The 26,536-nt window shown below is 44.8% G+C and overlaps 1 protein-coding gene across 1 annotated transcript in view; it reads right to left on the bottom strand.

Moving 5' to 3' along the window:
- Positions 1-375: 375 nt before the first annotated feature.
- CDK12 (cyclin dependent kinase 12) overlaps positions 376-26,536 on the bottom strand; it is a 94,073-nt gene continuing 67,912 nt past the window's right edge. The window contains exons 10-14 of the mRNA XM_069751667.1: positions 22,388-22,504; positions 22,068-22,199; positions 11,871-12,073; positions 11,273-11,707; positions 376-4,183 (exon numbers count right to left, since the gene is read on the bottom strand). Of these exons, the coding sequence (XP_069607768.1) occupies positions 3,492-4,183; positions 11,273-11,707; positions 11,871-12,073; positions 22,068-22,199; positions 22,388-22,504 (1,579 nt within the window). The 3' untranslated portion in view covers positions 376-3,491. The remainder of the gene's footprint in view (positions 4,184-11,272; positions 11,708-11,870; positions 12,074-22,067; positions 22,200-22,387; positions 22,505-26,536) is intronic.

Genomic DNA, 26,536 nt, shown 5'->3' on the forward strand with positions numbered 1-26,536 from the left:
AGGGACTGTCTGCCCTCCATTCATCGCCGCTGTTCAGACACGGGCGATGCAGTGGGGGCCGCACGGACACCATAGAGCCTCTGGACATCCTAAGGGTGGACTCCTTTAGGATGGAGCAGGGCTGTTGGTCCGGCTGAAATAAGCATGGCTCAGAAGAGGGTACATGGAGGCGACACGGTTCTCATCCATTGTTGGTGTGGGGAGATCGGAACCCTGAAGGGAACCGTCGCCCCTAAAGAAGCTCAGGCATGGCTTCAATGGTGGAGGAGGGGGTACGCGGAGGCGGCACTCCACGTTCTTGCCTGTTGTTGGTTTGGGGAGATCAGAACCATGAATGTTTTTATATTAAACGTGTAGTATATTTAAACAATTTTTGGAAATATTTTATTTTTCTCCATATCACAAACTTTATTAAGATTGGAAATTCACAATGGCTACTGGGTCTATTCGACTCATACTTCTCTGCTTTTTCAGGAAATTCACATGTACATTAGCAGCAATAGCAGACTCTGACCCTATCATTTGTATCGAAGCACAGGATTCAAAGAAAACGCATTTAACAAAATGGAACAAGATAAAAGCCAACAAAAATGCCTAGCATTTTAAAATTCATCATTTTGTGCATTTTAAATTACAAAAGAAAAGATTGTGTAATCCAAATAATATGTTGTAAATGGTCCCCATACTATGTCCCTCTTTGATAAGCTTAGGTTCTCAATATTATAACGTACTGCAGAAAAATCACTGGAAATTAAAAATAGTTTTCTGACGGATTGTTTGTCATACTAGGTCTATGGTGGCCTTAACATTCTGGTCGGCGCTTGGCACTAAATTTTTTAGGCTAGAGAAGTGACAGTGGGTTCATACAGTCTGATCAGAGGGTCGGGGAGTGTTTATGTCCGATAGACACCTCTCCATTATTAATCCCTGGGCTTGAAGTCAGCGGACATAAAATAGCTGACACCAATCCCACTTGCCACCGCACCAGGGCAAGTGGGAAGAGTGGAGTCTAAGCGCAATAATTGGAGCATCTAATGGTCATGTCATTTCTGGGGTGGCTGAGAGCTTATGTTCTTAGTCTGGAAGGGAACTGTCTGTTGGGGGGGGAGCCTTTGCTGGTTAGTAAGTTTGGGGACAGGCATCATAATTTTTTCTCTTTTTACGATGGGGGGGGGGGTCCCCCTATAATAACCAGTAAAAACTAAGCAAACAGCTGTGAGTGGTTATTAGTATTCTGGAAACCTTTATAGCTATTGGCCCCTTCCTAAAACGCCAGTCAGCTGTCGGCTTTTTTTCAGTTGGTTAGGAAAACTACAGGGGACCCAACGCCGTTTATAAAAAAAATTAAAAAAAAAATGTAATATGCGTGATACGCTGCGAGTGCTGACTACAAGTCTCATCAGCATTGCCTGGTCTCGCTGATCACACTGCGACAATGATGAGATCTGCATTCAGCACCCAGGAACAGTGCGAACTGTACGTTTTTTTTCCTAGGCACTGATGCCACACATATGGTACACGCAGACACATAGCACCAGTACTGTTTTTTCCAGTACCAGAAATAAATAGGGTTGCCCACTACTGGGCAAGACAACCCAAACTTGATCAATTCAGGACCTCGAATAAAATAAAGAAATCTATACTTGGCATCGATATCATCATTCCGTGAGAGTTGTGTGACTTGTGTCACATGCAGGCTGCAATCATTAGATGCAGCCGTTACTATTTTGTTAAAGTGGATGCCTTCCCAGTAAGAACATTGATAACATGCGGGCAAAGACTGGATATTCAGTGGCTGCAGCCAGTATGCAACACAAGTAGTCACGTCGCTCAATGGGAACAACAGCGCTGCTGCAAGAGGCAAGCATGGACAGCTTTTATTTTAATTAAGGTCCTGAATTTATTAAGTAGTGGACAAACCCTCTAATCGTTGAGTGACAATTGAATAAGTTTGCATAAAATTTCCTTTAGACTGTATCTCTCTAATTAAAATGAATCAGTAGCACTACAAAACGTTTCCTTTAAAAACAAAGAAGTCAATCAGGTAAATACAGAACAGACAGATCTGCGTGTGATGGCGACCATATGACAATTTTTCTTTTTTAAAACTCGACTTAGCCATCAGGAAAAAAAACCCCATAACACTTGGATAGATTTGTCAAACCTAAATGCAAAGTGCTTTTCCTCCTTGCAACCAGATTCCCTTTTACATGTTTTCTTAGAAGTCTCTTTTTTAACTGAAAGGACTTTGCTCTATTTGGTAGCTATACAACAAGGCTGACTACACACATCAGACATTCATTGTGCAAGTACGGAGCGCGATGTAAGGAACGGACTCCTGACCCAAACTCTACAGCCTTATATATGCCTAGGAGGCTGATGAATTTAGGACCGGCCCAGATATCGTAGTCTGTATTTGGATCATGAATGTTGGTGGTATAAAACCTGCCTGGCGGGTCCAGTTCTTCTACATACAAATAAACAAATTTATCAAAACTGGTAACAAATCTCTCCAAATCTGCAAAAAAAGGAGTTTGGGGTTAATACAGTGTATGCGGCTTACCATTATAGCAAATGAACAATACAGGATCGAAACAGCAAATTCACTTAGTAACCATGTAAAATCACCAAATTTAATTTTAGCCATTTGTGTTTATTGATCTAGGCCCTTTCAACAGCTGGAAAAAAACAAAAAAACAAAAAAAAAAACAACCTTTCACGATGTCAATTGCATTTCATAGGAAATAAAAAGGGAAAACAAAAATTTGAAATTTGAGTCACAGTGGCCAAAAAAACCCCTAAAAAAACAAAAAACTTATAGTATAAACTTAAAAGGGCATAGCAATAATACCTGTCCAGTCTGTTTTCGTAGATCTCCCTAAAGTCAGACGATTCTCTGCCAAATTTGAGGTAAATGAAAAAGTGCCGCAGATTAGAGAACAGTGAGACGATGTAAGTCTATTCCAGCAGTTTATGACAAGGGAAAAAAAATGAGCATAAAAAAACAAAAAAAACAAAACGTGTTTTTACACAGCTAGCTGTATTCATGTGGTCTCTCTCCTGTTTGTTTCCTGAGCGATAAAACTTACCACTTAATCGCCATAAGGGTCTATATGCAACAGAATCAGCATGGCGAGCCCTTTACTGGCAGAGGAGATTACTTAAAACACATAACCTGTACTACACAGCCTGCCATAACGATCTTAAAACATGGATACTTGCCATTTCTGATGAACCGTCACAAAATAGAAAAATTAATACGGGATGAATAAACTAAGTCAAAATATTGAGGTGTCCAACACACATCGGTGGAGCAGCAATGAACCATTCTCAAGTCGGCACCACTTTTCTCACACCCCTTTTCCCAACTAAATTTCAAGGCTCTGTGGGTATAGAAGTATTGCAGCTATTACAATTAGCCACATTGTATCTGTCACCTTTATGGGAAGCAGATTGGAAGGATGGAGGTTTCATGGCAAAGTCACTGAATTTCAGTAAGGGACTCCTCTTCCCCGGCCTCCTCTCGGAGTTGCACGGGTTGGTGCTCTGTATGCCTTGCTGAAAGCCTGAGAAGGGGCAACCCAAGTTTGGTTTGTACTTGCTACTGCAGTCTCTGACCCCAACTCACTGTAATTAGAGATTTTGGCTTCTTGGTAAATGTGAGAACTGTTACTGATCTCCTCTATTTGTCCAGTTGGCGGTACTGTGCCAGAGTGCATTCCTAGAGGGACCCTTGTAAACCTGAGGTCTTGATCCCCTGGGAATTGCAGGGATCCTGTTCCCTGGTAACCGCTTGTGTCCTCCAGTTGTGCTGGGAATGTCCTGCTTTTAGCTACTGACTGAGGGGAACAATCCCCAAGTGCTTGCCCTGAGTCTCTGTCATCAGAGCCTACATTATATACATCCTCTGGGCCCTCAGAGCTGCAAGTCCTGGAGGACAGTTTTCGGGATAAGTCTGAGGGTAGTCTGTGACCTTCTCTAACCCCTTTCACAGGGTCTGGGTCCACTTCAGAAGGAGTTAATTGTTGAATCTGGGCGGTTGTTACCACTGGATTCTCATCTGCAGCATCTCCCTCTGGAATGGGTGGTGGAGGAGGGGGACCCGGAGGATCAGGTGGTCTCTTTTCTGGAGGCAGGATACGAGGGTGAGAAGCTGGGGAAAGGTTACCTCCTTTGACACCATCTTAAAAATGCATATAAATAATAGAAGGAAAAAAAAAACAAACAAAAAAAAAAAACACATTTACACATGGAAGCTCACACAGATTGTGAATGCAAAAGAGAGAACGACATTAAAAAATACATTACAAGCTATACTGCAAAATAACTACTGCAAATATTTGTGCATGGGGCAATATAAAGTGGACAATCCCTCTTACCTGTGTTCTGCCAGCTCCCCAGTTGTTGTAAAGACAGTATATCTCAGCAAGCTCCAGAGTACAGAGCCCCAAACTAACCATATCCTAGTCTAATATTCAATGATCTGTGCACCATTATCTCTCATAAAGAACACAGATACATTTATTCGAAGTTTGGCTTTTCTCAGTCAAGTCAATGAGAAAACCAAGCAAAAAATGTAATATATTACTCGCCGGCCACACACCGTACAGGCACAGCGCATATCAGCACTCTACTGTCTTATCAAATCCATAGACTGTGGGGCAGCAAACAGGGCACAGCACTCCGATTCTGGTACTCGCGAGGATCCCAGGTGTCAGACCCAACAGTTTAATAGCCATGACCTATTCTATGGATAGATATTAACTAGGTATAACCAGAATATAATGAGGTCAGATATTCTGACATTCTGGGGAATGGATTGTTTTCTCTATTTAATTTAGCCAAGGAATAAGATGCTTCTAAAAGAAACAAAACAAAGACAATTACCCCTGATATCTGACCCTTTCTGCCGGATTGGAAGAAAAGATGTCCTGATCACAAGTCAACCTGATCGTTCAGTGAATTAGTGGCCTCAGCGGCCAGGTAACCGGTCGTCATCACTTCCACTCTGAGCACTATGTGAGCTAGGTGTCCTGCCCATTATCAAAGAAAAATCTATTTGTTTTACCCCAAGCAACAAATGAGCTTGGAAAGTTCTAAATTCTCCATGAATTCTTACAATACTCACTTTCCAATTATTGGCATTATTGTGATGTAGCAAATCTTATACTTAACGTCACCCCCTAAGACCAGTACATTACTTGTCAGTATGCCAGACCACATCACTAGGGTAAACCGTTTTTTTTTTTTTTTTAATATTCACATTGCAAAAGAGTTAACGTTTTTTGTTTTAGACTGACATACCTGTATAAAGGCTTGTTTTCAGCAGTGATTTTTTTTTTTTTTTTTTTTTTTTTTACAGAACTAGTATATTAGTATGCAGAACTAATTATTTGGGAGGCAGAAATAAAAAAATTAAAAGTTAAAAAACGCAATGCTGGTACTATTACTTTTATGCTGTACACTTTATAGTCTAAAAATCATTTTTTTATTATATAATTACTCACAAGGAGCTGTTTATTTTTTTAACCAGTACAACACTGGGAGCCATTTCCCCTTCATGCCCAGCCTTATTTTACAGTTTTTATTTTTTTCATAAGTGCACTTTAAGAAGCTCTGGGAGAAGAAAATATTTTTTTTTGTTCGGTTATTGAAATAATTTTTGTTTTTTTTTGCAATATGTGTGAAGTCATTTTTTATTTATATTTTATGCAGATATCAAGGAAAAATATAAATAAAAAGTTAGTCAATTTTTAACATTGATTTGGACTGGCAGTGGCTTTTTTTTAAAGGGAACCTGTCACCCCGAAAATCGCGGGTGAGGTAAGCCCACCGGCATCAGGGGCTTATCTATAGCATTCTGTAATGCTGTAGATAAGCCCCCGATGTTACCTGAAAGAGGAGAAAAAGACGTTCGCTTATACTCACCCAGGGGCGGTCCCGCTGCTGGTCAGGTCAGATGGGCGTCTCAGGTCCGCTGCGGCGCCTCCCATCTTCATTCCAAGACGTCCTCTTCTGATCTTCAGCCACGGCTCAGGCGCAGGCGTACTTTGTCTGCCCTGTTGAGGGCAGAGCAAAGTACTGCAGTGTGCAGGCGCTGGGCCTCTGACCTTTCCGGCGCCTGCGCACTGCAGTACTTTGTTCTGCCCTCAACAGGGCAGACAAAGTACGCCTGCGCCTGAGCCGTGGCTGAAGATCAGAAGAGGACGTCTTGGAATGAAGATAGGAGGCGCCGCAGCGGACCTGAGACGCCCATCCGACCGGACCAGCAGCGGGACCGCCCCTGGGTGAGTATAATCTAACGTCTTTTTCTCCTCTTTCAGGTAACATCGGGGGCTTATCTACAGCATTACAGAATGCTGTAGATAAGCCCCTGATGCCGGTGGGCTTACCTCACCCGCGATTTTCGGGGTGACAGGTTCCCTTTAAATTGTTATTTTTTTCCCATTTATTTCGTACATTGAGCCCTCACCCTCTAAAAGTTCATTAAAGATCTTTGGGTGTTTTAACATTTACATACTATTATTAATATTGCTAATTTTCCTTGTACATTGCAGAGCAGATCTGTGTCTGCTAGGACCCTGCAGAGACTGTTCCCTCCCGGTGATCACATGATTACTGGGCCAGGAAGTGTAAGCACTGTCAGTACTTCCTATATTGGAGAATAAACAAAACTTGTTCAGTAATGTGTATACAGCAATTATGAAGGCTATTGGGAGTCCCAGCCATTACTTACAGCCGGGTTCCTGTTCCTGCAGCTGCATAATCCTTGTGGCTGCAGACTCTGCAAAGACATTCCTAAACAAGCTTTGCAGAAACATTTGCAGATTGGCCATAAATTTTCAGACGTTAAGCAGCCCGCAAGTCATTGAAGCTTCCGCAAGGGAACTTCACCATACAAATTCTTCTCTATTGCAGTGTATCAGGACTGGTAACCCATTAAGGAGTGAAGGAAGGGTTTAAAATGGGCTTCCCCTTCTCAAAGTGATTGTAAATTACAAGACTATGCCATCATTTTATGACTGGTGGGGTCTGACACTGATTAAAGGATAAAGTTATCATTGAACAGAAGCCCTGCCAGCCACTGGAAAATGCTAGGCTGCAGTTTCCGAACGGATCAGTTTTTCTTCGGATCAGTAATCATCCCTGAGGTTGGACCCCCACTGGAGGGGTTAATACAGATTAGATGATGGACAGTCTGGTAAGCGGCAACCAGTCCTCTAGCGATAATCTCCTGCTGATAAAACACGGATTGTATTGATAATACAGAAAACTGCTGAGCAAGTAAATCACTTGAATCAGGTTTTCTGTCCCTACATCTTGCTGCTCCCACATGTTGACAGATTGCCTTTAATGAGGAGATGGAATTACCCTTTAATTAGACTACCATTGACCAGAGGTGATGGTATATTCTTGAAATATAGTTCTAATGAGAAATATAAACCTTACTACAAATTTTCATGTAAAGTCAATGCACGTGAGAAGTTTTGTTGCTTCCAAATGTTACCATCTACCAGCACAAATCTAGACGTCCATGCACACTAAACTATGTTTGTTGAGGTGGAGAAAATTTCTTAACGCTACATTAAAAAAAAAAAAAAAAAAAAAAAACTTGACATAGAAGTGGAAAATGATGTTGTTAGTCACACATTAATCTAAAACTTGGCCAAGACACAATTACCGTATTTTTCGGACTACAAGACGCACTTTTTCCCCCCCAAAAAAGGGGGGGAAATGGGGGGTGCGTCTAATAGTCGCAATGCAGGCTTACCGTGGCGGCAGAGGTGCGGTGGCAGAGGTGCGGTGGCAGAGGTGCGGTGGCAGAGGTGCGGTGGCAGAGGTGCGGTGGCAGAGGTGCGGCGGCAGAGGAGGTGCAGTAAGCGGGGTCCCTTTCTCCGGTGAGGTGATGCAGCAGCCCGGTATGCAGCAGAGCCAGGTGAATCCTGTTGTCATCGGTGGTGGTGGCCATTTTCCCGAGGCCGCGCGTGCGCAGATGGAGCGCTCTGCTTCCCGGGGCTTCAGGAAAATGGCCGCCGCGATCTCCATTTGCGCACGCGCGGCCTCCCACGGCCATTTTCCTGAAGCCCCGGGAAGCAGAGGGCTTCACCTGCACACGCGCGGCCTCAGGAAGATGGCCGCGCCCACCGATAACAACAGGATTCACCCGGCTCTGCTGCTTACCGGGCTGCTGAGTCACCATACCGGGGAAAGGGACCCCGCTTACTGCGCCTCCTCTGCCGCTGCACCTCTGCCACCGCACCTCTGCCGCCACGATAAGCCTGCATTGCCTGCACGGTAAGCCTGGGACCCCTCTCACGCCATACCTCTCACTGCACCTCCTCATCCCAGCACCTCCTCATCCCAGCACCTCCTCATCCCAGCACCTCCTCATCCCAGCATCACCCCACCTCTGCCGACACCTTGCCTCCTGTGACCCTGCTCTGCCACCGCCAGCCCTCAGGTAAGATACTGTAAATTCGGACAATAAGACGGACCCCCATCTTATAAAAAATCTTTTTTTCTGCAATTTTCACCCCAAATTTGGGGTGCGTCTTATGGTCCGGTGCGTCTTATAGTCCAAAAAATACGGTAGTTTCATGAGTCACAGATAGCAAAAAAATCCTTAACAAAACTTATGGACTTAACACTTACCTACAATGCACATACCGTATGTACTCAAGTATAAGCCGAGATTTTCAGCCCATTTTTTTGGGCTGAAAGTCCCCCTCTCGGCTTAGGCTACTTTCACACTAGCGTCATATGACGCACGACACAATGTGTCGTGGCAACGTACCGACGCATGCTGTGAAAGCGCAGCACAACGGGGGCAGCGGATGCAGTTTTACAACGCATCCGCTGCCCCATTGTGAGCTCCGAGGAGAAGGGGGCAGAGTTTCAGCGCGCATGCGGTCGGAAATGGCGGACAACGCACCAAAAAACGTTAAATTCAACGTTTTTTGGTGCCGACGGTCCGCCACAACACGACGCAACCGTCGCACGACGGTTTCGACGTGTGGCAATGCGTCGCTAATACAAGCCTATGGAGAAAAAACATCCTGCAGACAACTTTGCAGAAAAAACGCATCCTGCAAAATGACGCGTTGCGACGTGCGTCGTACGACGCTAGTGTGAAAGTAGCCTTATACTCGAGTCATACCCAGGGGTCGGCAGGGGAGGGGGAGCGGGGCTGTCTAATTATACTCACCTGCTCCTTACGCAGTCCCTGCACGTCTTATCCCTGGCGACGGCAGCTTCTTCTTGTACTGAGCGGTCACATGGTACCGCTCATTACAGTAATGAATATGCTGCTCCACCTCCCATAGGGGTGGAGCCGCATATTCATTACTGTAATGAGCGGTAACAGTGACCGCTCAGTACAGGAAGAAGCTGCGGTGCCGGGAAGCAGGGACTGCACAGCGCCAGGAGCAGGTGAATATCACGCAGCGCTCCCCTCCCCGTTATACTCACCTGCTCCTCGTTCTGGCGCCGCTCCGTCTTTAGCGTCTTCTGCAGTGACGCGCAGGTCAGAGGGCGCGATGACGTGGTTAGTGCGCGCCCTCTGCCTGAACGTCGGTGCAGAAGACGCTGAAGATGGAGCGGCGCCGGAACGAAGTCAGGTGAATATTGCAAGTGCCGGGGGCCTGAGCGATGGAGAGGTGAGCATGTGATTTTTTTTTTTTTAATCGCAGCAACAGCAAATGGGGCAAGTGTCTGTATGGAGCATCTTATAGGGCCATAACGTTTGTGCAGCACTACATGGGGCAAATATCTTTATGGAGCATCTTATGGGGCCATAATTAACGTTTGTGCAGCATTGTATGGGGCAAATGTCTGTATGGAGTATCTTATGGGGCCATAACATTTGTGCATCATCTTATGGGGCCATAATTAACGTTTGTGCAGCATTGTATGGGGCAAATGTCTGTATGGAGTATCTTATGGGGCCATAACATTTGTGCATCATCTTATGGGGCCATAATTAACGTTTGTGCAGCATTGTATGGGGCAAATGTCTGTATGGAGTATCTTATGGGGCCATAACGTTTGTGCAGCATTATATTGGGCAAATTTGTCTATGGAGCATCTTATGGGGCCATTATTAACCTTTATTCAGGATTATATGGGGCATATTTTAATATGGAGCATCTTATGGGGCCATCATAAACTTTATGGAGCATTATATGGGACTCTTGATTCAATATGGATATTCAAAAACACAACCTACTGATGTCTCAATTAATTTTACTTTTATTGGTATCCATTTTTACTTTTGACATTTACTGGTAGCTGCTGCATTTCCCATCCTAGGCTTATACTCGAGTCATTAAGTTTTCCCAGTTTTTTGTGGTAAAATTAGGGGGGGTCGGCGTATACTCGGGTTGGCTTATACTCGAGTATATACGGTATGTTAAAAAGAAAAGAAACATTACTGTATATTAATACAAAACTGTGTGATGTACAATGGATGCTCATGTTTGCATTAACTCCTTAACGGCAGTACTCACTGCTTCACAATCTCAACTCCTATGCGCCCGACTAAATCTTCTAGGTATCACAAAGCTGGGTCCCACTATTAGGGTGGAAAGCAGCAAAAGAGGCCTTCACTCACCCAGACAGTGGCGACTGTATGGGCAAGGTTTGGCCTGCTAGAGCTTCCTACTGGCAATAGCCAATTCTTTAAGAAGCAGGGCCTGCAGTTAACAGCTAATCACAGGGATATTTTACAGGATACTTTATTATTAATCTTTTTGGCAAATGTAATTGAAGTGTTTGTATACTGTGCAGGTCAAGTGTGAACGCTACCGAATGGGGGTGAAAGACCGGAACGAGATGAGAGGTTAGCTCATATTATTTATGCCAATGATAGGTGAAGTAATAGAAGAAAGGAGGGGAGGGGTGAAAGAAAATGGATGTAATTGTGCAATACACAAGCGATATGAAGTTAGGATTTATTAACTCCATTATACATATGCCATCTACAGTTCAATCTTTCAAGGTGCAATAAATGGTGCAAATAAAAAGATTAAAAGAGAATGGTTTAAATTTTACAGTTTATTATAAACCAAAATACACGAGTGTGAGGTCTCTGGGTTCTCCACTCAATAAGCTAGAAAGCCTCTCCCTGTTGCATAGAAAACTACAGAGTGCAAAGACAGATGTTTTATACACCAGGTCTTCACAGTCTCCTCAGTTATTAAAAATAAGGCCCTGCCGTGCCTACTTGTAAATTCAGTGTGGATAAGACGGGTGACTCAGGGTGAGCAGAATTTACCTGCGTCATCCTCCTCCAACACCGCGCTCTCCTCTTCTTCCTCTGGTCTTAACTGTACAGGTGGATTTACGCTGCTCTGTTCTCCATTGCTTTCCCCAGGGGCTTGCACCACCTCCTGAGGTTTGATGAACTGGCTCAAAAGGACAGCTAAGACGTTCTGCACATCTCCCTGAGTTGACAGCCCCTCCACTTCTGCTTGTTCTTGGGCTGGATTTTCTTTCTGGAGCTCCACTGTCTGGACTGGTGCAGGAGTGGTAGTCATTGCAGTGATAGATTGGTTAAGCGCATCCAGTTGTAGCTGCATGTCTGGGTTGGCCTGAATGTTAAGGAGCTGGGATATCTGGGCAACACTGAGATCTGTTTGACTTTGGAGTAGATTTAGCAGGATAGCCAGTTCACTCTGATTTAGCTGCTGTGTAATATCCACCAAAACAGCTAGAAAGGAAAAGGACAATATTTTATAAATGCAATTGTCTTTAAGTAACTTAACATTTTAAATTGCATTTGGACCACATCCAAAGAAGCCAAGTTTCCTGAAGACAAAATCAGACAAAATTTTACCATCATGTCGTCCACAGATTTACATAAGAGTACTCACCAGAGTCTGCTGTACTAATCTCAGCCTTCATAGGTTCAGGGGGTGCGGGGCTACTGTTTATTATAGGGTCTGCTGAAGGAGCAGTCACACTTTCCTTTCGTGGAGCCTTAATGGCAGGAGGCTCTTCTATAACAATGCCACTTTGCCGCTGTCTTCTCCGCTTCTTACTCCAAAGCTCATGGCAGTCCTGCCAATGAGGGAGGCTGCAGGTAAAGCATTAGAAAGGAGAAAAGTGTTATCATAAAAAAAATATATCCATAAAGAAAACATAGCTATTGACATTACATACTACATATATTTAGATAAACAGTGTATAGCTATATATACAGTGGTTACGGAAAGTATTCAGACACCTTTAAATTCTTCAGTTTCATTGTAGCCATTTAGCAAATTCTAAAAACTTCATTTTTTTCTCATTAATGTACACTCTGCACCCCACCTTGACTGAAAAAAAAAAAAAAAAAAAAAGGTAGAAATGTTTGCAAATTTATTAAGAAAAACCAAAATATCACATGATCATAAATAAGTGTTCAGACCCTTTGCTCAGTATTGAGTAGAAGCAGCCTTTTGAGCTAGTAGAGCCATGAGTCTTCTTGGGAGGTCTTTCACACCTGGATTTGGGGATCCTCTGCCATTCTTCCTTGCATATCCTCTCCAGTTCCGTCAGGTTGGATGGCGAACGTTGGTGGACAGCCATTTTCAGAGCTCTCCAGAGATGCTCAGTTGGGTTTAGGTCAGGGCTTTGGCTGGGCCAGTCAAGAATGGTCACAGAGTTGTTCTGAAGCCACTCCTTTGTTATTTTCGCTGTGTGCTTAGGGTCATTGTCTTGTTGGAAGGTGAACCTTCGGCCAAGTGTGAGGTCCAGAGCACTCTGGAAGAGGTTTTCATCCAGGATAAGGGTTGATCGATCACCATAAAAATCGGATCGGAAAGGATTGGTCCGATCACACTTGAAAATCGGCGATCGGGAATTCCGATTCTCATTGAAGTCAATGGGGATAAAAAAAAAAAAAAAAAAAAAAAATCGGCATTCCTAAAACACCTATTTTACATTGTGGTGTTTTCTAAATGAATAAAAACGCCAAAATAACATGTAGAATTGGTAATCGGAGGCAGCGGAGCCAGAGAAATCAAATAATAATGGGCACAAGTAATGTTTTTAGTATGAATAGCGGTTATAATGGGCACATTTGGTCTACGGGTCAAAATAATAACGTAATGCTTGGCAAACTCTTTGGAATTTACTTTTTCTTCATTCATTTCATTTTATTCTTCAATGGTGGGCACGGCGTTGTAGATACCATTATCACGCCTATGGATCTCCCAGGCTGAGGTGCCTGCTTCGCTCTTTTTTCCGCTAAGATCAAGGGTAAAAATAGTTATTACATGATTGTCTGTCGCTTCCGCTACAATCTACGCCTGAGATGCAGGGAGGCCATACACTGAAACCAGCGGGGAAAACCACAAAATTCACTATAGATACTGAAGACCCGAAATCACACCAACATCTTTCTGACCCATGTCGCACACGACAAGATGCTCGAAGGCTCTAGTCTACAGCTAACGCCCAGTCGCCACAGTCAATAAAAATGTTGAAGAGATCTAAAGCTGCGCACCACAATCCAAAATAGAGTGCGCTGTAGCAAGAGTCCAGCCTACATTTTTGTCTGCACATCATTCCGCGGCAGCAGCATTGATGCCATGTTTGCTGTTCCTTGCCCTGGGTACAATAAATGGTACCAGGTTCTACCCACTATTAATTTCATTTTTTTTGTTACCTTTCATCCTTCTTTCTTAAATAGCTCATTCTGATAGCTTTTTTTAAGAAAATGTGTTTATTGTTAAAAAAATAAAATAAAATTTTGCTTGCCCTATTCCTCTGTTGTGTCGGAGTAGGTTTAAATATAAGAACTTTGTATGGTTTAGCGACATTTGAAAAAATACACCTTCCGGGAGGCCTGTCTCAGGGGACTCTCACCGGGAGGGATCAGTGTTCAGCTTGCCCCGCAGCAGCAGGGAGTCTCCAGGGGTACCACGAGGAGGAATGGACTCACCCCCATACACTGTTTCGCCGTCTTCTGTTTAGACTTATTTTTTTCTTCTTCTGCATTTTATCATTCTGCTTATTCTTTTTTTTCCTGGTCTTCTGGTATCTGGTTCTTTGGTTCTGGTGCTCCTGCTCTGTGGACAGCTTCCTCCCAGTCCTGGAGGCACTGAGCTGACATGTGAAACACTCAAAGTAGTCCCCTCAGGTGGAAATGAGGACATCATCGAATGTACCAGTGTATCTTGGAACTCTTGCATTTTACGATCCCGGTTCAACGGTGTTATCAGGGTTTGTAGGTGGTCCCGGTAGCGAGGATCCAGGAGGCTGGCCACCCAGTAATCATCAGTGTTGAGAATGCGAGCGATACGGCGGTCGTTTCGAAGGCACTGCAGCATGAAATCACTCATGTGTTGCAGACTGCCAAATGGCCACGCCCCACTGCCCCCTGCTTGAGGCGTGCTGCTCTGTCTCCTCTGCATCCCCCCATCCTCGCTGTAAATAACGACTACCAGTGTGTGGTGTACCACCCTCCTCTGGCCATACTACTTCCTCCTCCAATTCTTCCTCCTCTTCTTCATCAAAAAGTGTTCCCTGTCTGGACCTTTGTGAGTTGCCGTGTTGCCTGGCTAACAACCCACCCGTAGAGCTGTCGGTAGACTGTCCCGATACAGAAGTCATTGTCAGCATTTGTTCCTCCTCCTCCAAAACTGCATACCTGATCCCCAACAGTTTTTTCAAGGAGGCATATGAGGGGTACAGTGATGCTGACTATGGCATCATCCGTGCTCGACATGAGAGTGGAATCATGAAAGGGCCGCAAAACACAGCAGATGTCCTTCAAGTAAGCCCACTCGACACATGTGAAGTGTGGCCGGCGAGTTGTGCGACTCGTTTGTGCCTGATGCAGCTGGAATTCCATTACTGCCTGCTACACACAACCTCTCCAGCATATGCAACGTGGAATTCCACCTAGTGTGGACATCGCATATGAGGCGGTGTTCAGGCAGGTTAAATCTTCGCTGCAGAGCTGCAATGAGCGCATTTTGTATGCTCGAACGGCGCAAGTGAGCACACTCGCCAAGGACCTTGTGCAGAAGATCTTCAAGATCCGGATAGCTTATAAGAAAACTCTGCACGACCAAACTTAACACATGTGCCAGGCACGGGATGTGCGTCATATTGGCAACACCCAGAGCTGCCACCAGGTTTCGCCCATTATCACACACCACCATACCTGGCTGGAGCTTGAGCAGCCCAAACCACTGGTCGCTCTGCTGCTTGATGGCATTCCACAGCAACTCTGCAGTGTGGCTTGTATCCTCCAAACTAATTAATTTCAACACGACCTGTTGACGTTTGGCCACGGCAGTGCTCAACTTGGTCATGTCAGTGGACGGTTCACCAATACTTGTGAATGTAGATGGTGCCAACTGCTGTGCGGAGGAATCTGAGGAAGTGGAGTAGGAGGAACAGGCAATGCGAACGGACAAAAGTCCTGCAATCGTTGGCAGGACCTGCGCAGTGCCACTATCCACTTCTGTACCAAGCTCCACAACATTTACTCAATGGGCAGTGAGGGAAATGCAGCATCCCTGACAGTGCTTACTGGTCCACGCATCGGTGGTCAGGTGGACCTTGCCGCTGATGGTGTTAAGTAGCGCACGCTTAATTTTTTTCTCCACGTGGTGTTGCAGGGCAGAGGCGGATTTTTGACTAAAATAGTGGCGGCTAGGAACACAGTATTGTGGGACTGCCAATGCCACAAGGTTGCAAATGGTGTCAGTGTCCACCAGCCTGAATGATAGCACTTCAAGGGCCAGCAGTTTGGAATGCTAGCATTGAGGGCCGTGCGCTGGGGTGGCTTACCGGAAATTTCCTTTTTCGAGCCCATAACTGTGGAACGGATGGCTGCAGGCTAGAATGGGACTGTGAGGAAAACCGGGATTGTGAGGTTAGTGGCGGTGTGACAGTGACGATGGCTGTCTGTACACTACTGCAGGAGGACGTTCCCTTTCTCTCCTGGGAGGAACAAGCTACAACGTTAGTGGAAGAGGTGGCACATGGAGCTTCAGGTTGCACAAGATTTTTTATGTGACTTGTCCACTCCAACGTGCTTGTTCCTCAAATGCCTCAACATATTGGTGGTATTGAGGTTGTGGACGTTTTTCCCTCGCTTCAGAGTTAGATGACACAGATTGCATCTGACTGTTGTAATGTCACCGGCAACTTGGTCAAAAAAGGCCCAGGCACCACATCTCTTTGGAGCACCTCTTGCACTAGTTTTTGCGTTGGTCCTGCTTCTTCCGGGTGATGAAGTGGAGGCTACAGGCAACCAACTCTCGCCCCACACTCTACTCCCTTTTTTGGCCCTCTGCTGCTGTACTGTTGTGGGAATCTCTTCCTCTGAGCTGCTACCACCACTTTGCTGTCCCTCACACCATGATGGATCAAGGATATCATCTGTTGGACCCTCTTCGAACACCTCAGACGATTGCTCCTCCCATGTCGTTTGTATATTACAGGACGCACCAGCTAATGTCACCTGAGTTTCATCATCATCTGATGCGTACTGTGGTCGACTGACTGTGTGCACAGGGTTACCCGCCTCTTCTTCTTCTGAGAGAAAAGTTTGGCATCACTGCTTAAAAGCTCTTCTTCCTGTTGTTGAATACTGCCTGACTGGCCCCCTGATCGAAAGGCAACAGATTCTTCAAACAGAAGTAAAGATGGCTCCTGTACTGGTCCCTCTAACTGCCTGGGTAATTTGGCAGGTGGTGGTGAAGAAGCAGAGCGGTGCTCTACACTGACACAAGCGGACCCTGTGCTCTGTATCTCAGGGATGAGGAACGAATTGAAGTCGATGCCACAGCTGCCATCCATCCAACAACGGTTTCAATTTGTTCCTCCCCCAGCAATGGGATACCACGACCTCCAACAAAGCTGCGCGTGAAGGACTGTTCCCGGGAATAGCTAGTGGCTGAATCACTTGTGCCCACAGCAGGCAAAGATTCTCCACATCCTCTCCCTGCAACACCTCCGAGACTGCGGCCATGTCCCTTACTCCCTGCCTTCCTGATCTCTCTAGACTTAGATGGGCGGAAGAGTTCTCCTATTTAGTGTGCCTAAACCTGTAAAGCTGCAGACAGGTGTAAAACACTAATTGGATCTAGTTTGGCGTAATCTTTAATAGAAACTGGTGTGGCCTAAATGAATATGAACTGGTGATGTGTGAACTGTATTTATCAAAATCTGCTGAATATGAACTGGTGTTGTGTGAACTGCATTTATCAAAATCTGAAAGGATCACAGAGTTTTTGTAGCAGTTGCACCGTGGGGGCGTAATCTACGGTGCAAAAGTGGACTCTACAAATATTCTGCGAATACTAGGTGAGAATGTGCAAGGCGGCACAATCCCACAACAAAACTACGGTAGTGTGATTACACCTCGACTGCTGCACAGAGGTGTAAACCGACACTAATTGGAAGTATTGTGGTGATTCCAATTAGAGCGCAATCACACACAAAATGCAGGTGGTAGTATTAGGAGTTTTTTTGTAGCAGCTGTACCGTGGGGGCGTAATCTACGGTGCAAAAGTGGAAGCTACAAATATTCTGCTAATACTAGGTAAGAATATTTCCTAATTCCCACACCTCTCCCCTTCCCAGTCCAAAATAAGAGATATAGGATCACCCAACTAAATAACTTTTGTTCCCTCTATCCAATTCTCAACGGCTGCAGTCCGAACAAAATAAATGATTGGTGGATGGTGTGCTGAAACAGCAAAAAACAGGCGCTGCAATCTGCAGAGAATGCAGTAAGCAGACCAGTGTATTCTGCACAGTGACGCTGCTGGCTCCTCAGAACTCTGTGCAGGTCTTAAGAAAAAAAGCACAGGGTAGTGAAGCACAGTCAGTGAAGGTGCTTTAACACTGGAGGTGTTAAAAAGATAGGACAAAAACGCTAATAGAGACAATATTTTCGCTCTCTCTCTCATGACAGAGACAAGCTCTCCCTAACTGAATTCACAGCAGAGTGAACACAAAATGGCGGCGCCAGCCTTTTAATAGAGCCCCATCACAGCCAATCACAGTCATGCCAGTAGATAAAATGCCTACTAGCGTTTCAGGATGTGCCCACACTTCACAGGCTCTTCATTGGGTGGTTCATGTGTCAATCACAAGCATTGTGCAAAAAAAAAAAAAATGCACTTCCGATTTCCGATCACATTCAAAGATCGAAATCGGTATTCGGAATTCCGATCATAGTGAAAATCGGTATAATTCCGATTTTACATGATCGGATCGAGCAATCCTATCCAGGATATCTCTGTAATTGGCCTCATTCATGTTTCCTTCAATGACAACCAGTCGTCCTGTCCCTGCAGCTGTAAAACACCCTAATAGCATGATGCTGCCACCACCATGTTTCACTATTGGTATTGTATTGGGCAGGTGATGAGCAGTGTTTGGTTTTCTCCACACATACCGCTTAGAATTTTCACCAAAAAGGTCTATCTGCGTCTCATCAGACCAGAGAATCTGTTTTTTCATAGTCTGGGAGTCCTTCATGTGTTTTTTTTAGCAAACTCTATGCAGGCTTTTATAGGTCTTGCACTGAGGAGAGGCTTCCGTTGGGCTACTCTGCCATAAAGGCCAGACTGGTGGAGGGCTGCAGTGATAGTTGACTTTGTGGAACTTTCGCCCATCTCCCTACTGCATCTCTGGAGCTCAGCCACAGTGATCTTGGGGTGGTTCTTCACCTCAGACCAAGGCTCTTTTCCCACAAGTGCTCAGTTTGGCTGGACGGCCAGGACTAGGAAGACTTCTGGTGGTCCCAAACTTCTTCCATTTAAGGATTTTGGAGGCCACTGTGCTCCTAGGAACTTTGAGTACTGCAGAAATTCTGTTGTAACCTTGGCTAGATCTGTGCATTGGCCAGTTCCTTTGACCTCATGATTCTCATTTGGTCTGACAGGCACTGTGAGCTGTGAGGTCTCATATAGACAGGTGTGTGACTTTCCAAATCAAGTCCTATCAGTTTAATCACAGCAGGACTCCAATGAAGGAGTAGAACCATCTCATGGAGGATCACAAGGAAATGGACAGCATGTGACGTAAATATGAGTGTCTGAGCAAAGGGTCTGAATACTTATGACCATGTGATATTTAGTTTTTTCTTTTTTAATAAATTTGGAAAAATTTCTACATTTCTATTTTTTTCAATCAAGATGGGGTGCAGAGTGTACATTAATGAGAAAACAAATGAACTTTTTAGAATTTATCAAATGGCTGCAATGAAAAAGAGTGAAACATTTAAAGGGGTCTGAATACTTTCCATACCCACTGTATATATATCCATATATCATACTACAACTTTCAAATCCACATCAAGATCTAGCAGCAAACTTCACTGGAGAAGTTGTATTTGTGAAGGCAAACATGGAAATGCTTTGAATCAAACAATTATATTTACATTTGTTTTTTTTTTAAGCTTTATTTCTTGCAAACTATAAACTATGTAGGATACAGTTTAATGTAACGAGTTTTACATGCAGACTACATAGCTTGAAAAAAGAAAAATCTTGAAAAAGAGACATCAGAAAGTTACTGCACTAGAGGGTAATTAGAAAGTCATTTTTGGTCAAACAAGAGCTTTGAAAGGGATTTCCAGTTTTCGAGCAGAGGTTTGTTAAAAAAAAAAAAGCACGAAAACAGTCTCCCTCCCCACAGATGTAGCACTCAATCTCCCCCTGTGCTCCTGCCGCTGTCTGTAGCACTTGCAACAAAAATGAGCCCAGCATCTCTGCCGTGTTGACCACAAATGCCAGTCAGCTCAGTTATTGGTTATACACAGGGTGGGCCATTTATATGGATACACCTAACTAAAAAGGAAATGGTTGTTGATATCAACTTCCTGTTTGTGGCACATTAGTATATGGGAGGGGGAAAACTTTTCAAGATGGGTGGTGACCATGGCGGCCATTTTGAAGTCGGCCATTTTGGATCCAACTATTTTTTTCCAATGGGAAGAGGGTCATGTAACACATCAAACTTATTTAGAATTTCATAAGGAAAACAATGGTGTGCTTGGTTTTAACATAACTTTAGTCTTTCAGGAGTTATTTGCACACATTTTATAAGTGGTCAGAAAATTGTAAAGTGCTGCCCATTGTGTTGGATTGTCAATGCAACCCTTTTCTCCCACTCGACACACTGATAGCAACACCGCAGAAGAAATGCTAGTCTAAGGGGGTCAGATTCCATGTAAGAATGCTCAGACCTGACACCCATAATGTTCTGGTGCACCATCTTGCTGGAAAAACTCAGGGAACATGCCATCTTCAGTGCATAAAGAGGGCAACACATCATCATGTAGCAATTTCAGATATCCAGTTGCATTGAGGTTTCCATTTATGAAGAATGGCCCCACTATCTTTGTACCCCATATACCACACCATACCATCAATTATGGTTGTCAGGTTCGAGCATTCCTACATGAACAGTATCCTGGAAAGCGGAATGGTCGTCGTGGTCCAGTTGAATGGCCAACAAGGTCTCCTGATCTGACCCCCTTAGACTTTTATCTTTGGGGTCATCTGAAGGCAATTATCTACGCTGTCAAGATACGAGATGTGCAGAATCTGAAACAACGGATACTGGAAGCCTGTGCTAGCATTTATTCTGCAGTGTTGCTATCTGTGTCGAGTGGGAGAAGAGGAATTGCATTGACAATCCAACACAATGGGCAGCACTTACAACACATTTCATAAGTGGTCATAAACTTGTACATACCTCATGAAAGAATATAGTTAAGTTAAAGCCAAGCACAACATTGTTTTTCTTATGAAATTCTCAATAAGTTTGATGTGTCACATGACCCTCTTCCCACTGAAAAAAATAAAGTTAGATCCAAAATGGCCACCACCCATCTTGAAAGGTTTCCCCCCTCCCATATACTAATGTGCCACAAACAGGAAGTCGATATCACCAACCATTCTCATTTTAGTTAGGTGTGTCCATATAAAGGGCCAACCCTGTAGACATGAGTTCAGGGCTACAGACACCAGTAGCAGCGGCAGAGGCACAGAGCTGGACCTGGGGAGGGCAACTAATGTAAAACTTGTTTTTACATAATAATAATAATAATAATAATAATAAATAAAAAAACTGGGTCAAGGGTTTTCCACAACCCGTGAACAGCTTTAAGCTTCCTATACAGTGAGAAGAATGTACGGGTTGCCAAGAGTGATGCAACATGAAATTTAGCCAATGACATAAGTCAGTTTATTTTTTATATAATAGTTTTTTGCGCTTACAAAATTCTGCATGATGAGATTCTGCCCCTCACATGCCTCCACTTAAAAGGATTCACCAATAACATAACAAAATGGGCTTTGTCATGTAACTCAAACAGCAGTCCATTCTAGTCACATGTCAGGACGGGTTGCAATATGAAAAAACAGATTCCAAGACATTGTCTCAACTTACAGAGCAGCTGTACTGCAAGCACACATACTGGAGCTGCTGGAGAAGCTCTGTGAATTAAGACATACATCTTCTTGAGGCAAACTGAACATTCTTTTAATATATAATCTCCAGTCACAGTCTTTCTCTAGCAGTGTCTGTACGCGTGCTTTTGGTACAGCTCCTCTGTCAGTCGAGATACAGGTCTTTGGAATGGTTTCTTCAAGACTGCAGACCATTTGACATGTAATTAGGACGGGCTGCCATTTGAATTATGTGATGGAGCCTTTTTATTACATTCTTGGGAGAATCTCTTTAAAGGCTCATGCACATAGTTCCTTGCACACATAGCCTGGATGATGCTTATGATTGTAAGCTTGTGAACAGAGTTCTAAATCCTATTAGTATCTTGAATTATGTGTTACTCTGTGATGTCTGATATTGTCTTAACATGTCCCCTCTGAATTGTATACTGCTGCAGAATATGCCAGCGCTATAGAAATAAAAATTATTATTATGGCACAAGGAGTTGGTAAGAATTTATATTTCACAATTTTTCTACAGTAAATACCTTTGTACTATGGCATGAATTGATTTAACAAACACATTGAAGGCTATAAGGGTCCATATTGCACATCTGTACAATGTAAAAAAGCTGCAAAATATTTAGACTTGTATGAGCTTACTCAGGTGGTGGCATCTTATGGACATCAACATCCTTTAGGAAGTCGCTCAAGAGAGCCTGTTCCGCAGTGCAACGCTTATTGGGGTCCAGAGTTAGCATGTGGTCCAGTAGATCCAGTGCAGGGGTAGGGATGCTTGTAGTCATCAGGGTAAAAAAAATAATTTTTTTTTTACATGGAGATTAACAAAATGACAACATTAAAAACATGAGTGAACTAAATGGATTACAGTACAACTGAAATTTCCCAGTTTCACCAAACACAATAAGATCTAATGTTTGCAAGATTGCAAGTACATTTCACAGAAAATAAACTAGACTCACAAGGAGAACTCCTCTCGTAACCGTCGTCTATACTGTTTCTTGGGCTTCATGGTGTTAAAATATGGCAATTTAATGACATCTGGCCAAACTGCTGGACAAGGACTTCCACAGAGCCGACTACAAAACAAATATAGCCAAATTTAATCCCAGTAAGAAAACATATTTGCTATGACTTATGTGGGAGGAAGAACGTTACTTCAAATATTTATTCAGTGTCCACAAAGTGAAGGCCCACTCATACATCTAATTATCAGACGATGAATACAGAGGGGGAGGGGAGACTTGTGAGCTAGAAATCCACAGCAATCACTAGAAGTGTTAAGGTACCGTCACACTAGACGATATCGCTAGCGATCCGTGACGTTGCAGCGTCCTCGCTAGCGATATCGTCCAGTGTGAAAGGCAGCAGCGATCAGGCCCCTGCTGTGCTGTCGCTGGTCGGGGAAGAAAGTCCAGAACTTTATTTGGTCGCTGGACTCCCCGCAGACATCGCTGGATGTGTGACACCGATTCAGCGATGTCTTCACTGGTAACCAGGGTAAACATCGGGTAACTAAGCGCAGGGCCGCGCTTAGTAACCCGATGTTTACCCTGGTTACCATCCTAAAAGTAAAAAAAAACAAACACTACATACTTACCTACCGCTGTCTGTCCTCCAGCGCTGTGCTCTGCACTCCTCCTGTACTGGCTGTGAGCGTCGGTCAGCCGGAAAGCAGAGCGGTGACGTCACCGCTCTGCTTTCCGGCCGCTGTGCTCACACAGACAGTACAGGAGGAGTGCAGAGCACAGCGCTGGAGGACAGACGGCTGTAGGTAAGTATGTACTGTTTGTTTTTTTTTACTTTTAGGATGGTAACCAGGGTAAACATCGGGTTACTAAGCGCGGCCCTGCGCTTAGTTACCCGATGTTTACCCTGGTTACCGGCATTGTTGGTCGCTGGAGAGCGGTCTGTGTGACAGCTCTCCAGCGACCAAACAGCGACGCTGCAGCGATCCGGATCGTTGTCGGTATCGCTGCAGCGTCGCTAAGTGTGACGGTACCTTTAGCATTACATTTTGCTCACACAAAAGTGGCCTAGGGCTTAACCCCTTAGCGCAAATGGTCATACCAGTCCATCCACGCTGAGTTCGCATGTGTGGAGGGGGCTCAGGAGCTAAGCTTGCTCCACAGACAAAATAGGTTTTTAAAAGCAGCGACAGGAGCTTGTTTTCATCACTGCTGTGTAACCATTTAGATGCTGCAAGCATTTAAATGGAATGATCAGCAATGTGTGCACCGGCTCCAAAGCAACACGTACGGTGTGTACCGATGGATGGTCAAGGTAGCAGGGGGCTTGCTGAATACCATCATGGTATTCCTGTGAAATTCAGCCAAGTACCATGAGGACAAAATAGAAAGTTTTAAACAAATAAAAAATATAGATTTTTACAAATATAGAAATCACAACCTTTTCCCCAGTTACATATAAAGAAAGACTTAAAGAAGAAAAAAAACAAAACAAACAAAAAAAACAAAACAGAAAACTCACCACAATTGGGTATTGCTGGATGCATAAAAATATGGTCTATCAAAATATAAAATTAACTAGTACAGTAAACACAATACAGAGAAAAAGTCAACACTATCCAATTATTATTATTTTTTGACAAGGTTTTAACCTTTTTTTTTTTCCAATCACTTCAATCACAAAAACAAAAAACTAAACCAATTTAACCCCTTCCCGACCTTTGACGCCACGTAGGCGTCATGAAAGTCGGTGCCAATCCGACCCATGACGCCTATGTGGCGTCATGGAAAGATCGCGTCCCTGCAGATCGGGTGAAAGGGTTAACTCCCATTTCACCCGATCTGCAGGGACAGGGGGAGTGGTAGTTTAGCCCAGGGGGGGTGGCTTCACCCCCTCGTGGCTACGATCGCTCTGATTGGCTGTTGAAAGTGAAACTGCCAATCAGAGCGATTTGTAATATTTCACCCATTATAACGGGTGAAATATTACAATCCAGCCATGGCCGATGCTGAAATATCATCGGCCATGGCTGGAAATACTAATGTGCCCCCACCCCACCCCTCCGATCGCCCCCCCAGCCCTCCGATCTGGCCGGTACACTGCTCCGGCTCCCCTCCGTCCAGTGCTCCGCTCCCCCCCGTGCTCTTGTCCGCTCCCCCCGTGCTCCAATCACCCCCCGTGCTCCAATCACCCCCCGTGCACTCCGATCCACCCCCCCCCCCCCCGATGCTCCGTTCCACCCCCCGTGCTCCATTCCAGCCCCCCCGTGCTCCATTCCACGCCCCCCGTGCTCCGTTCCACCCCTCCCGCACTCCGATTCCCCCCCCCCCCCCCCCCCGTGCTCCCCCCCCCACCCCATCATACTTACCGATCCAGCCGGGGTCCCGTCCGTCTTCTCCCTGGGCGCCGCCATCTTCCAAAATGGCGGGCGCATGCGCAGTGCGCCCGCCGAATCTGCCGGCTGGCAGATTCGTTCCAAAGTGCATTTTGATCACTGAGATATAATCTATCTCAGTGATCAAAATAAAAAAAATAATAAATGACCCCCCCCCCCGCTTTGTCACCCCCATAGGTAGGGACAATAAAAAAATAAAGAAATTTTTTTTTTTCCACTAATGTTAGAATAGGGTTAGGGTTAGGGGTAGGGTTAGGGGTAGGGTTAGGGTTAGGGGTAGGGTTAGGGGTAGGGTTAGGGCTAGGGGTAGGGTTAGGGGTAGGGGTAGGGTTAGGGTTAGGGGTAGGGTTAGGGCTAGGGTTAGGGTTTCGGTATGTGCACACGTATTCTGGTCCTCTGCGGATTTTTCTGCTGCGGATTTGATAAATCCGCAGTGCTAAATCGCTGCGGATTTATGGCGGATTTACCGCGGTTTTTCTGCGCATTTCACTGCGGTTTTACAACTGCGATTTTCTATTTGAGCAGTTGTAAAACCGCTGCGGAATCCGCACAAAGAAGTGACATGCTGCGGAATGTAAACCGCTGCGTTTCCGTGCAGTTTTTCCGCAGCATGGGCACAGCGATTTTTGTTTCCCGTAGGTTTACATTGAACTGTAAACTCATGGGAAACTGCTGCGGATCCGCAGCGTTTTCCGCAGCGTGTGCACATACCTTTAGAATTAGGCTATGTGCACACGGTGCGGATTTGGCTGCGGATTCGCAGCAGTGTTCCATCAGGTTTACAGTACCATGTAAACATATGGAAACCAAATCCGCTGTGCCCATGGTGCAGAAAATACCACGCGGAAACGCTGCGTTGTATTTTCCGCAGCATGTCAATTCTTTGTGCGGATTCCGCAGCGTTTTACACCTGTTCCTCAATAGGAATCCGCAGGTGAAATCCGCACAAAAAACACTGGAAATCCGCGGAAAATCCGCAGGTAAAACGCAGTGCCTTTTACCCGCGGATTTTTCAAAAATGGTGCGAAAATATCTCACACGAATCCGCAACGTGGGCACATAGCCTTAGGGTTAGGGTTGGAATTAGGGTTGTGGTTATGGTTAGGGGTGTGTTGGGGTTAGGGTTGTGGTTAGGGGTGTGTTGCGGTTAGGGTTGTGTTTAGGGTTATGGCTACAGTTGGGATTAGGGTTAGGGGTGTGTTGGGGTTAGTGTTGGAGGTAGAATTGAGGGGTTACCACTGTTTAGGCACATCAGGGGTCTCCAAACGCAACATGGCGCCACCATTGATTCCAGCCAATCTCGTATTCAAAAAGTCAAATGGTGCTCCCTCACTTCCGAGCCCTGACGTGTGCCCAAACAGTGGTTTACCCCCACATATGGGGTACCAGCATACTCAGGACAAACTGCGCAACAATTACTGGGGTCCAATTTCTCCTGTTACCCTTGTGAATCAAAAAAAATGCTTGCTAAAACATAATTTTTGAGGAAAGAAAAATGATTTATTATTTTCACGGCTCTGCATTATAAACTTCTATGAAGCACTTGGGGGTTCAAAGTGCTCACCACACATCTAGATAAGTTCCTTTCGGGGTCTAGTTTCCAAAATGGGGTCACTTGTGGGGGGTTTCTACTGTTTAGGCACACCAGGGGCTCTGCAAACGCAACGTGACACCCGCAGACCATTCCATCAAAGTCTGCATTTCAAAAGTCACTACTTCCCTTCTGAACCCCGACGTGTGCCCAAAC

Source organism: Ranitomeya imitator, chromosome 2 (genome assembly GCF_032444005.1).
Source record: "Ranitomeya imitator isolate aRanImi1 chromosome 2, aRanImi1.pri, whole genome shotgun sequence".
NCBI classification, from domain to species: Eukaryota; Metazoa; Chordata; class Amphibia; order Anura; family Dendrobatidae; genus Ranitomeya; species Ranitomeya imitator.